Here is a 13,362-nt window from a genome sequence, read left to right as displayed (position 1 = left end):
CTGCCCACGTGCCGAGGCACTGCAGCCTTATGGGAAGTGTAGTCCTGCACATATTTTGGGGTCAAAACTGCTGCAAATCAACCTGGTATGACGTACCAGACTCCTTTTCTGTGCCACGCGCCAGCTCCCCCCACACGAAGCATTGCTCCACAAAAAAGCCACCTAGTCCCACTTTTTGTGCCACCCTGCGCCCCACTAGAGCTGTCCCAAAGGTCCAGGCACCCATGGGCACCCCTGTCTGGGATAACACCCCAACAGCTTCCCAACAGCCCAGGTTTGCAACAGGCTCCAAAGCATCCAGCCCCCTAAACACCCCTTCTCTGCCCCAGATATTGGGGTGCTCTGGGAGACAGTGACACCAAGTGGCTAAAGCGACTGTCCCTAAAGTACAGCAGCCACACCTACTCACACATCATTTTGCCACGCTTTCCTGCCAGAAAGCTTGCCTGGATCATCTAAAAAGTGCTGAAGACAGGGCGGGGGAAAAAAAAAATAGCCCCTTTATATCCTCTACAGCCCCCGTTGTGTCAGAAGGTGTTTATTATAGGGGGTTTTGAGCAAATCATCTCCTTCCACCAGCCTTGAGCATCTCTCTTCCCTGGCTGGGCACCAGCAAAGCTATTTCAGGAAGAATAGATATTGTATACACCGTTACAAAAATAAAAAAAAAAAAACTATTATACAAATACTACTGTGTATTCAGAACTTCCCATTATATCTCAAACCCCTTCCTCCTGCCAAGAGTGATGAGTTCAAGGCTTAATATAGCAGAGTATTTAAAAACAGTAATAAAAAAAAGATTTTTCACAGTTTTACCCTAAGAAATAAAACTAAAACCCCAACTGCATTGGTGTTGAACCTGCCCACAGGCCAAAGGCACATAGGGCACTTACCATTTCCATTTGTTTCCTGTCTCTTCTTTCTTTTCTTCCTTTTTCAACTCTCTCTTTGCTTTTTTGTTGTTATTTTCTTCTCTTTCTTCCTTAGACTTCCTTTTCCGGGTTTTCTGTGGGGTATCTTCCTCTTCACTCTTCTCCTTGATCATCTTCTCTTTTGTTGCCTCCTTTGGCTTTTTCTTCTTGATTTTCTGCTTTTTCTCTTTCCCTGGCACATCTCCCTTCCCCGCCTTATCCTCTTCCTCCTGCCCAGTCTCTACGCTCTGCATCTCTCCCCATCTTTCATCTTTCTCATCTACCTCCTCGTCTTCCTTCCCCTTTATTCCTTTTTTGTCTTTGCTTTCCTTTCCCACTCCATCCCTTTCCTCCAGTTCATCTCCCTTCTCTCCTTCCTCCTCATCTGTCTTCTCCAGCTCTTGCTCCTCTTCCAACATTTTTTCCTTCTTTCTTTTCTTCTTCCCCATCTTCTCCACTCCTTCCACTTTCACCTTCTTGCGCTTCTCTGCTTTCATCATCTTCTGCTTTTCCCTCCTGTCACCCTGTCCCCGGCTGCTGTTGCTGTCCCCTCGCTTGGCTCTGCCCCATACCCCTGCCCAATTCCTGCCCTGATCAGCACCCTCCTCCTCCTCAATGCCCTCCTCCACATCTCCAGGGCTTTCCTCAAATTCATCCCTCTTCCTTCCTCTTTTTCTCAGCAATCCCTTTTCCTGTTGCTTATTTTGCTTTTGTTTCTTCTCTTTTTTTCTTTTTGGGTCTCGGGCATCCCCTTCTTGCTGTGGGACAGGAGGGTCCAGCTCCTTCTCCTCACCCCCACTCCTAGCAGTGAGCCCCACATCCATCTCCAGAGCCCAAGGCTGTCCAGAGGGGGATGCAGCCCCACCAGCAACAACATCATTTGAACAGGGGACCTGTGGAAAACAGTCAGAAGGGAAGAAAGGTTGAAGCTGGGAAGGGAAAGGAGTTTCCCCAAGTGCATGAAGGAGAATCTAAAGGATCTGCCCCATGCAGGATTGTGTCTGGGGGATGACGGCTACCCCGGGGTTTCCTACCCCAACTCCAGCCTTGACTGCCAAAAGCCACTGTCCTGCCACGGATCCTACTCTCCGGGGTTCACACGGTGACCTACAAGAAAAGCAAAGTCACTTCTCACTGCGTGCTGAGCAGCAACCTCCACCTCTTACATGCAAAGTTAGGGGATTGCTCCCAAACAAGCCCTTGTTTCCCTTGGAGCCTGGCAGCACCCTGGGTGCTGAGGTGAATGGAGACATCCCAGAGCAGCAGCGATCAGCCCCCGTAGGAACAGGATGGCCCCAGGTCGCAGCTTATGGGATGAGGAAGCTCAATTGAGCAGGACCACAAGGTCTCCAAACCCAATGGGGGAAGGCCCCAAGGAAACATCCTCAGAGACACGTCTGCCCAGAGAAGGGGCGATGTTCATAAGGTCTGACAGCACCATCAGAAAATGGGACAGAGATGCATCAGGGAGAGCATCGTGGACGCACTGGAGAAGTTCTTGTGATACGACACATGTCCTGGGACTGTGGGGACAGGCTCCCCCATTTCCCTTCCCAGAGGCAACCTGAGCAACGAGCTGGACAACAGGAGTGTCCAGATCCATGACCTCCACCATCAGCAGTATGGATGAGGAATGCAGGAATCTTTCCCTGGTCAGAGAGGTCAGGTGAATTTTGAGGATTTCTGTGGGAATTGCAAACATTATAAAGCACCGACCTGCCCCTGAAAAATACTTTCTTCCCAGGCTTCTCCAAATGAGGCAGGGATTTGGGAACCTCATCTCTGAGTTGCTCACATTCCAAAAAAGCAAAGCAAGAGATGAATGAGGGAGTAGCAAGTACAGCCTAAACCAGGCCTACATCTTGTAGGTTGAGCCTACATCTCCATAGGGTCAAGGTGATGATGTCCCCTTGCCCACAAGGAAACTTGGGATTGTCCCTGCTGGCTCATTGCCACCTCCTAACAGAGTGACATGCCCTCCAGGCTGCAGAGCATCACATCCCCAGCTTGTGATAAGCACCACCACAGGGAAAAAAACAACTTCTGAGACCAGCAGGTCAGGGCAGCAAAGTGAAAAGCAACCAGAGCCCCATTCCTCCTGCCCACACTCGGCAAGCTTGGAGCTAAGCTCAGGCCCTTGCACCAGCCCATGGGTTGGACACATTGCCTGCCTCTCCCCACCCCTGGTACCCCCCAGCAGGGCCACTTTGGAAGCATGGCCACCTGCCCCAAAGCCATGTTTCTCCTTCCAAGGAGGGTGGTGATGTGTCTCTTGCACATCCACATGAACACAAAGAGAGCAGAGCCATGATTATTTGCTTTCAACCAAGACATCCCACAGACATAGTTTCTGCAGGGGAAAGGGAGATTTTTGTCCCATTTCTAGAAGTTCTTTTAGGCTGATGCTATATTACCAGGCTGTGGGGCATCAGAGCTACACAGGGCTCGGGAAAGCCTTTGAGTCTGTTTGGGATGGAGACAGCAAGTTCTTAAAAAAAAAAACACAGGGGACGGATCCTTTTTCCAGGCAGCTGGAGCACACATGACACAATCTCACAAACTCATCAGGGCAAATGGCCAGGGAAAACAAGCTCAGCCCCTCCAATCTCATTAGCAGTCGAGCACCAGCAGATTCATGACTCAGAAGGCAAAGTCCTGCCACCTTTTGGGATCAGCACCTTCCCCAGAGTCTTATTAGAAGCCTCTCACTGGACATGAAAGCCCCTGCCTCTAAGACACAGAGAGGATTAGCCTGCTAGGGGACAGCTTTATGAATTCAGCTCCCTATCTCTGCCCAGATCTAGCATGGGGTGACAGAAACACCCTTTTCCCAGGCTTTGGGAGGCTGGTTGTCCCCACTAGCATTCCCCCACCGCCTACCTCCCTATTTATGTAGGTATGTGCATCTGAGAAACTGCACCCTGCTGACTCGAGCATCCTCAGGGAGGTTGGATGGGGCCAGGAGCCTCCCTTTGCACCCTCAAATCCCGGGATGGGGCCTCCAATTCTACTTGCAATGTTTTTGGCAAGCTCTAAGGTCACTGAAGACACCGGGACATGGCCAAGCTGCTCAGTGAAGTCATCGGCAGCAGGGTGGTCTCAGTGATACAGAAGGAAAAGCCAGGGCTGTGCAAGCACATGGAAAGAAGAGAAAGGACAAATTTCCAGTTCCTTGGGCAAAGAGCATTCAGAAAGTAGCCCAACTTACCCTGAAGAGTCTTTCATCAGCCCCACTGATGGCCCTTGGTGGAGGGCTGATTCGATTTCCTCCTGAAAGATAATAACAGTCTTGAGCTGGAAGAGTTCAGCTGGTACGGGTACCCCAATAGCAACATCACCCCCAAACAATCAAGCCAGCCAGGCCACAGTACCCACAGCCCACTGATACCACCTCACCCTTCCTCAGCCACCTTGGCTAGAAACCAGGAGCCCGAACCAGCAGGATTTTCCAAGCACAAGGAGAGCTTTGAGGTTTCGCAGGGTTAGGAAATGCCCATCTTACTTCTAACAACACTGAAAAGATATTTTATAGAGCAAATATAGGAAAACTATCACCCTTCCTCAACCATCGTGCTCATTAGATGCGCTGATGCTTTCAGGGACACCCGTCCAGAAGAGCAGAAGGGCTGGAAAGTCTCCAAAACAAAGATGCATCGTATGACAGCTTATGTGCATCCACACCAGCTCGGTCCTTAGAAGATTAAATGACCCTTAGAGCAGATGGCAAGGGGGAAAGAGAGGTGGGGGGCAAAGCCACAGGGTGAGAAATGCAACAAAGGTGAACGAGAGGCAAGGAGAAAGAAAAAACACAGCATAGAGAAAATAGGGACAGAACCTAGAAGAAAGTAAGCTCAGAGGGGCCTCAAAGCCCTAAAAGCTGACCCATGGTGGCCACCAGAAATATTATCCCACTGTTCACACTCTTGTTTTCAAATCTGAAGTCAGGTTCTTCTGCTCCTGGCTGTGTAAGGGTATGTCTAACCACTCAGCACCCTGAAACCCATCCCAACTTCACCCGATGCTTGCCAAGCATCAAGGCTCTTGTTATAAATTCTGTCTTCCCCAAGTTTCTCTTTCGAAGACTTTAAAGGGAGGCCAAAACCACACAGGGATTTTTCTTGAAAGCTGCTGCTGAGAAGCTGCTGGGTTAACTCATTAAGGGGGGAAGAAAGAAAACAACCCTGAGTTAATTATAGGTTGGTTATGGCAATATACACTTCTGTTCCCTGGGAATACGCCTGCTCTCATATTCACAATCCTTCAGCCACTGTCAGAAATCAGGCTGGTAAATTCAAGAGCAGACAGCCACAATCTTCCAAAAAAAAAACCCTGCATGCAAATGCCTGGTGTTTGCACCAGGAACACTGGCAACACCAGGACACTGAGCGCAGGCACCCCTGGGGGGTTTGAAGGCGGGATGCGATTGGAGCTGCACCCAGGAGAGTTTGCTGATATCTCAGACCGTGTTTGCAACAGGGATGGAGATTCATGACGGGGAAAGGAAAAAGGATCTCTGCTGGTTTTACACACCAGGAGGACAAGAACAATATGTTAACATGGACAAAGCGACACGTAGGGGGAAGTCAGCCGGGATCTGCACTCCCCAGCATCATCCCCAAAACAGCAGCAAAGACCAGATGCCTCGGAAAGGGATGCTGTCAGGATGAGACCAACCCCAGCCCCGTGCTAGGGAAGTGACAGAGTCACCCACGTCCTGCTGCTCGCCATTAGGGCCCTTCATGCTCTTGGTGCAACACCAAAACGTGACTGATTCAACCCCAATGCCACATGCATCTGAATTCCGGTCAATTTAGTCTTTAATTTAATTCAAGATGCCCAAAGGATCCATTTTAAGTACTGGGACAGAACCATAGGTCGTGGGACACCATCCTCCCAGCTCCCCTGGAAGCAAGCCACACGAGTGCTCCTTCACCCCTCGGTGGAGGGGCCACCACGTACCAACCCAGATGCAGCTCCCTCCTCTGCTTGGATTCCATCCTTCAGGCTCAAGCCAAGACCTGCCCCTTCTGGAGGCTCTTGCTTTAGACAGCTTCTTGGCCAAAAAGACGACAGAAGGAATATAAATTTTTTCCCAATTAAGAAAACTTTTTGATAGTCAAAGCAGGCAAGGAGAGCAGATTTGGACACGGTGCTCCTGCACACAACAACTCTGGGGCGAACCCAGATGGGGACCCCCAATATGGCGGGGGTAAAGCCCCACTGATGCCATCTGCTCCCTGCCACCATCACCCCCCACCCAGCTGAGGAGTTACCTGCTGATGGTGTTTTTCTCCAGCAGCTTCTCCTTGACCTCTGGCAATTTCTTCTTCTTCTTCCTTTTTATTGCAGGGGACTGTACATCAGGACAGAGCCGTGTAAGAGAAAAGGAAGTTCACGGAGGGGTTGTGATGCCCCCAAAACACTGGGGACAGCCACAGGAGTCACCCCAAAGCCTGGGCATGGAGAGGGCTGGGTGGTACCTGCACCGTGCATGGTATTTCCTCCGGCTCCTTCTTCACAGCCCTTCTCCTGGGTGCCTTCTGCACCTCCTCCCCCTGCCCCGACTCACTCTTTCGCTTCCTGAGGACGAGAGCAAATTCACCCCGCCAAGGCCAAGCAGGTAAAGCCTGCAGCAACAACCTTCGCGGTGGAAATAGGCCACGGAGTGATGCCACACTGCCTGACCCTGACGTCCACCAGCACCAAAGCAGCACTTCCAAAAGGAAATTTGGGTGGATTTCCCCACTGGTCATTTTAGGGTTGAGCTGTCTGACAGAGCCATGATAATATAATGCTGGAGGCCCCCAAAAATCCCCTGCCATGCCCCATGGCACCCACCTGCTGCTGCTGTTCTTTGTCCCATGGGCCCTTGAGACTCCCATGGCTCCGTCACCCACCAGCTCTTCGAGATGTGACACGGGGTTAAGGCAGCGTTGCCAGCAACGGACCCTGCAATGAGACAGAGACGACACGTGGCCAGTAGCACCCCAGTTTTTCTCTCAGTGGAAAACCCAGCAGATGCGCGCTCCACAGCTCAACCCTGAAGTTCGCAGCTACCTACAGGGTTAAGCTCAGCCTTACAAAGATCCAAGTAGAACATCACACAAAAAAGCCTCAAGCTCAGTCCCTGAGCTGCTGTTGGGGGTGGTAAAAATAAAATTGCTGCTAAAATAAAAAGAAAGCCCCCCTCATATAGTACAGGAATCCACAACTCCAGGTAGGTAGATGCAGGCTGTGTGCCGGGGTGGATTTGCACCCCCTCAGAACAGCCCAGGGTATGCAGCAAGTATTATCCAGGCCCTAATTACACGCAGAAAGCCACAACAATGGAAGTCAAACAAACCACAACAAAGCGATGAGCAAAAGTGAGATATTGTCTCCCCCCACAAAAGCAAGCAGCTGGGCCACCATCACCCAAGTATCACCTCTCCCTCCCTTCTCCTGGCCAAGGTAGCCAGGTCCCCCCAGATCACCTCCTCCCCCTAGAAACTCAAGGCCTCAGAGGATGCAAGAAATAAAGCTCAAATTTCAACAAAGACCAAGGTAGTCCTCATCTATGAAGGGCCTTCACCATGGAGGGAAAAAAAAAAAAAAGGGGGGGGGCACTTTGCAAGGAAGAGAAAACAAGCTACAGAGCACCATGAGACATCCTGCAAACTTCTCCAGGAAGAGAAAAGACATTGAAAACCTCCATGTTTTACCAGCCTTTGCCAAGCCACGAGCACTTGCAGCTGCCAGTGGGACCACACTCAGGGTGCCATGCTCCCTCAAAGCCACCCCAACTGGAGAAAACCTCCCTCCTTCCCCAGCTGCCTCCCGAAGGGCAATACCCCATTGCCAACAACTTATTTAAAGACTCCCTCCTCCCTGATTGGAGGCCCCTGGCCCAAGATGCACCCTGGGAAATGAAGTTTTAGCCCCAAAACTGAATTTAAGGAGAACCCTTAGCCAGCATCTCTTTAGCAAGGAGATCCTCCATGGGGGGGGGGGGGGGGGGGGAGAAATACTTTGCATAGCTTAAGCAGAGAATGAGGCCAAACACATTGCTTTAAAAACATCAGGGGAAAGTCTCCCTTCCAGAAGATATCCTCTCTGTAATTAGATGAATAAATCATTCCTAAAAATCACCCCTTTCTCACCTGCCTCTCACCCATCAGAGCCCCACGGTTGGATTTAGAGAGGACTGTGAGTCCAGACTCCGGCTGTAGAGACCAGACACCCCAGGATGCTGCACACTGTGACCCACAACCCCCATCCTGAAACCCTCTCCCACCCCCCTCTTCTCCAGCCCTATTCATGCAGGTGAGTCTATTGCTTTCACCTGCACAACGTTGTCATCAAGCACCTCATCCCAGCTGAGCCTCAGAATGGTCCCAAACATCCCCAGTCTGGTGCAAGCAACGCTGCTGGGAAGGGGCTGCTGCAAACAGGACTCGGGGGTTTTGCACAGCAAAGCTTTTCCTCAAAATGCTCGTGTTGGGGACAAAACACAAATCCCTATGCTGGGGGAGAGGGTGTAGGGGAGGATTTTGTAGAATTGGGCTGAGGATTGGAATCGATGATCCCGAGGGGCTTTTCCAATCCGAAGGATTCTGTGATCCCTGGCCGGGGCGAGTAGCGGGGACACATGTTCTCCTGGGAAGATGCCACCTGGTTTGTGGCCGGGAGCGGAAAACCCCAGAGGCAAGGCTGGCTCTGGGAAAGCCTCTTTGATCCCGGTTGCACCACCTGGGAAAAGGCATCCAAGCCACCTTTCTTGCTGGATGAGTAAAAGCCGTCCAGGGATGGGAGCCAGCCGCGGGGCAGGGAGCAGGAGAGGATGACTTCATGCTGGGGCTTGTCCACCCTTGGCCTCCTTCTACCCAGCCTATATTTGATTTTTTTTTCCATTTTCACCCAAGGTCCCATATAGATTCATTCAGCCCTGATGCTTGGGGAAGGTTTCTCCCAAGCCCTCCATGTCAGCTGGGCTACCCACGATGGAAAACGATGGGGTTTGTAGGGTGGATGAGCAGGGAGAAACCTGTCCCCACCTAAATGAGCTCCACTTTGCCTATACATCCTTCCCAAGCTGGGTTAAACATCTGTATAGTTAAGATGTGGGTTTTTTTCTATATTTTTGCATATTTTCCCTTTGCAGACACTCTTCATCACGGGAGAGATGGGAGCTGGATGGTTCCATCCAAGGCTCTGCAGCGGGGAAACACAGACCACAAAGGGAATTTGGCTCATCCTTTGGGGAAAACCAGGCTGCAAAGGGGGTTCTCGTGCTGTTTGGTGACACCACGGCGAGCTGTCAAGGGCCATATCAGTGACAATATGTCACAAATTGTTGGCTGGAGGCAGCTCCCTTGTCAGCAGAAAAATAAATATCTCCTCCTCCACACTTCCCAGTGTGCAGAGAGTTGCGGCCATGCGCTTAAAAGAACTTTTCTTTGTAAACTGCCGCGATATTCCTAAAAAAAAAAAAAATAAAAAAAAAAAAAAAATCTCGCTGCCGTTCCTGATTAAACAGAAATTCCACCTTTCTAGTCCAGCGGCTCCTTTCAGATTGGGAAATCTAGACGGGAGAGAAAAGTCCTTCCTAACATATTCCTTTCCCCAGGATCACGTGCAATCCTTGAAGTCCCGACGAGGAAAAATTGTCTGGGAAAGGTGGAAATGTTCTAATACATTCAGGCCGTTATAAAATAAATTCATGCAATAGAAAAGCTTTAATGCATAGCAGGTTATTTTTTAATTTTTTTTTTCCTCCTCGTTGAACAGCTGAATCTGCACCGTGTTCCCCATTGCCATGGCTGAGATTCATCAGGCACAAGCGTGGGCTCATTAACTTCGTTAGAGAAACGAAGCCAGGCCCCAGTGAGGACTAACAGACCTTTTTGTGGTGACACACGCCGGGAAACTGGATTTTTCCAACCCCTGGACACTTTTCCACAAAATTTTTGCGGGATTTAATGCTGCCACCCAGCCGGGCTCTTATTTTATGGGTGTGATTAAGAGTAAAATCATTCTATAGTCCAATAATACGGCTCAGAGGTGGGGAAATGGGGTAGGATTTGCCTCTCTCTGGCTCAAAAAAGCGGATTTGATTTTATTTCTCCCTTGATTTTTGTGTTGCATTTCGTATTTTATTGCGATTTGCCCAGGAGCAGCGTGTAACGGCTGTAGCAGGGCGAGGGCACAGCAGCCCCAGGTGTGGCAGAATTGCTCTGCCAGCTGTGCCAGCTGCACTGTCACCATCCAGATGTTTTGTTGATTGTTTTTTTTTGTTGTTTTGGTTTTTTTTTTTTGGGGGGGGTGATGTAGCACACAAAGGGGAGCGCCTGGGGCAGCTTGGAGCTGAGTGGAGTGTGTCCACCACAGCAGCCCAGATGTTACGTGGAGGGGGGGGGGGATTGTGGTGTCTGAAGTGGGGGGAGCGCACCCGGATTTGGGGTGAGCAATGTTTCTCCTTCGAGCTGAGGTTGTCCAGATGGGCGGGGGGGGAGGCAGCACCCAAAATTTGGGGGGCGACTTCTATTTGGAGATGGGGTCATCCAGATGTGACAAGGGGGGGGGGGGGGGGAAGAAGCCCAGATTTGGGGGAACACACACACACTTCAGCTTGGAGTTGGGGTCGTCCAAATGTGGCCCGGGGGGGGTGTGGGGTGTGGGGGGGGTGTGTGAACGGTTTCTGTTTGGAGTTGAGGTTGTCCAGATGTGGCGGGGGGGGGGCAGCACCAAGATTATGGGGGGACACACGCTTCTATTTGGAGTTGGGGTCGTACAGATGTGACGGGGGGGAGAGGAAAGAATCCCAGATTTGGGGGGGACACACACACATTTCGGTTGGAGTTGGGGGCGCCCAGATGTGCCCGTGGGAGGAGCGCGGCGCCCCGCGAGGCCCCGCCCCTCCCGTGACGTCATCAGCGTTCTAATTCCCCCCGTTGCCACGGGCGACGGCCCCTCCGCCCCTCCCCTCCCCGGGCCGCTCCGCTCCTCCCCGCGGCTCCTCTTCGCGTCCCGCGCTTCCATTGGGCAGCGCCGCCGCCGATCCGCGCCGTTCCCTTCTCCCATTGGTCACCTCGGCTCCCCGTCCCGCCCCCTCCTCCTGCTTATGCTCCGCGCCGCGGCGGGGCCGGCGCCGCGATCGTTCCCGGCCGGCAGCGGCGTGGGGGGGCAGCGAGGGGTGAGCGGGGGCCCCAGCGCCTGGGGGGGGCCCGGGTTGAAGCACCCGGTGGGTTGGGGGTTTGCCCCTGGCGGGGGCAGCTCTGTGAGGGGGTTGGGGGGGCCCCTGGCTGGGGCAGCTCTGTAGGGGGGTGTCTCTGGGGGTTCACCCCCCCGCGCTGGGGTATCTCTGTCAGGGGGGTGTCTCTGGGGGTTCACCCCCCCGCGCTGGGGTATCTCTGTCAGGGGGGTGTCTCTGGGGGTTCACCCCCCCGCGCTGGGGTATCTCTGTCAGGGGGGTGTCTCTGGGGGTTCACCCCCCCGAGCGGGGGTATCTCTGTCGGGGTGGCTGTGGGCTCCCGTCCAGGCAGGTGTTAGTCGTGAGGCGATAAGGGAGCAGGGACTAGTGGGGGGGTTTAAGCCCCCACCCAGGGCAGGGCTGGGCTGGGCTCTGAACCCCTCCGCGGGGGCTAGCAGGGTGTGGGGCTGGGCCAGGAGAACCAGAGGAGCCCCAGAGCCCCCCCCCCGTGAGGTCAGGCAGGAGCCCCCCAGGCGCGGGCCCACCCCTCTGTGCCCGTGGATGCTGCACCCCCGGAGATGATGCCCCCCGAGGAGGAGAGCCCCGACGGCAGCAGGGAAGGGGACAGGGACAGTGACCTTGTCCTCCTGCGAGCCCTGAAGTACGGCAGCGCCCGGAAGGTGAGACACGGCCATGGGTGGGCGTGGGATGGAGAAGCACCCGAGTGATGCTCCCTGGGTACCTCTGTCTGCTCCGTGAGGATGGGGGTGCCCGTGGGTGGGGGTGCAGGGCCATCCTGGCCACTAAACTGTGCTGGGGGTGTCACGGGGCAGGATGGCGAAGGGCTTGGTGTGTCCTGTGGCATCCAAATGGATCCAAGAGCTCATCCATGAGCAGACCTACACAGCTGTCTCGTAGCTTAACTCTTAAACTCCGCTCCTCTGTCACATCTCCATCTGCAAGCTTCCCCGTGACTGCTTTGAGCCAAATACTCCTGTATTTTGCCTTTTTCTCCTGCCTGCCTGTCGGAAGATGGTCCAGCCAAGCCCTGCCTGCCTCCCCACCATCGGAGGTACCAGGCAGGGTGATGTTCGTTGGCCGCGTTTCCTCCCCCAGGAGCTGCCCACGAGGAAAGTCGGTGCAATCCAGCCGGGCTGTGCGTGCGAGATGGGGCCGATAGCTCCGCTGGCGTCACTCGTTTAATTAGTAACAGCGGGGTGAAACCAACGGGGATTGTCCTCAGGCTGCCACGGACCCCCTGCTCGACTTTCCCTGCCGTCCCTTGGGTGGCAATGCACGCTCGTGGGGTTGAGGAGGCTTCTGAAAGGGTTACTTCTTGGAAAAAAAAAAAAAGGGTATACAGAAGATTTTGGGGCTGTTTAAGTGTGTCTCCCGTTAGGTCTGTCCCCTAGGAGCCAGCTTTATAAACCTGCAGTGAGTTTGCCCGGTAATCTGATCTCTTCTTGCAAGTATATAATTTTCAAAACTTGTTCTTCAGCAGAGAGCTGCCTTTCTGCAGCCCTTTGGCCAAAAAACAAACAAAACAAAACAAAAAAATCCCAAACCAAAACCCCAACACCTTAAAAACTCCCAGCAATCAAAATAACAAAACTCAGTCAGGCTCTAGAGGTGGTTTTTTTGTTTTTTGTTTTTTTTTTTCCTGAGCGAGGGTTGAGACTGTTCAGCCGAGGTTGCAAGGATCAATCTGATCTTGAGTCACTTGAGCCTGGCCTTTCCAACTGCAGGTAAAGAGGCTGCAACCTTAAACCAGGCTGGCATTTACCCAGGGCCTTGTCTAAATAGCAGGTGCTGCTTGTAAGGAAAGATTAACAGGACTTTTTTTTTTTTTCCCAATTTATTCTGGGTAGAGACATACCATTTCCCTTGTATGAGCAATTGGTTTACTCTGGATCTATCGGGCAGTAGCACAGAGGAGAACAACATAGGAAAATGTTGCGAAGCTGTAGTGGGGGAAAACTGGCAGAGGATATGCAGCATCTGTCATAACATGATTTTTATTTTAATTTAAAACTCACCTGATTAGATTTCCTCTTAACGATATCTGTTTTTTTTATTTAAAAGAAACTCTCAGTATAGCCTCTTCTAGTTATTTTCCCTCACCCTGAGAGCATCAGGGGCTGTGGAAGGGGGCCGCTGCATGTTTGCTCCCTTGCAGGGAATCCTCAGTGCTGCCGTGATGGTGATTTTTTTTTTTTTTTTTTTTTTCTCTTGCCAAGGTTCATGCACTGGGACTGAAGATTTAATACATCTGTTTCCTGCTGG

General features: G+C 52.2%; 1 protein-coding gene across 2 annotated transcripts in view; it reads left to right on the top strand.

Annotated features, from left to right (window-relative positions):
- Positions 1-11,225: 11,225 nt before the first annotated feature.
- Positions 11,226-13,362, top strand: part of RHPN1 (rhophilin Rho GTPase binding protein 1) — a 32,117-nt gene continuing 29,980 nt past the window's right edge. For both annotated transcript variants that reach the window (XM_074898333.1, XM_074898332.1), the window contains exon 1: positions 11,226-11,759. In XM_074898333.1, the coding sequence (XP_074754434.1) occupies positions 11,658-11,759 (102 nt within the window). In that variant the 5' untranslated portion in view covers positions 11,226-11,657. The remainder of the gene's footprint in view (positions 11,760-13,362) is intronic.

The sequence above is a fragment of the Athene noctua genome, chromosome 2 (assembly GCF_965140245.1).
Source record: "Athene noctua chromosome 2, bAthNoc1.hap1.1, whole genome shotgun sequence".
NCBI classification, from domain to species: Eukaryota; Metazoa; Chordata; class Aves; order Strigiformes; family Strigidae; genus Athene; species Athene noctua.
The sequence above is the reverse complement of the archived record's forward strand: the minus strand, read 5'-3'. Positions and strand labels throughout refer to the sequence as shown.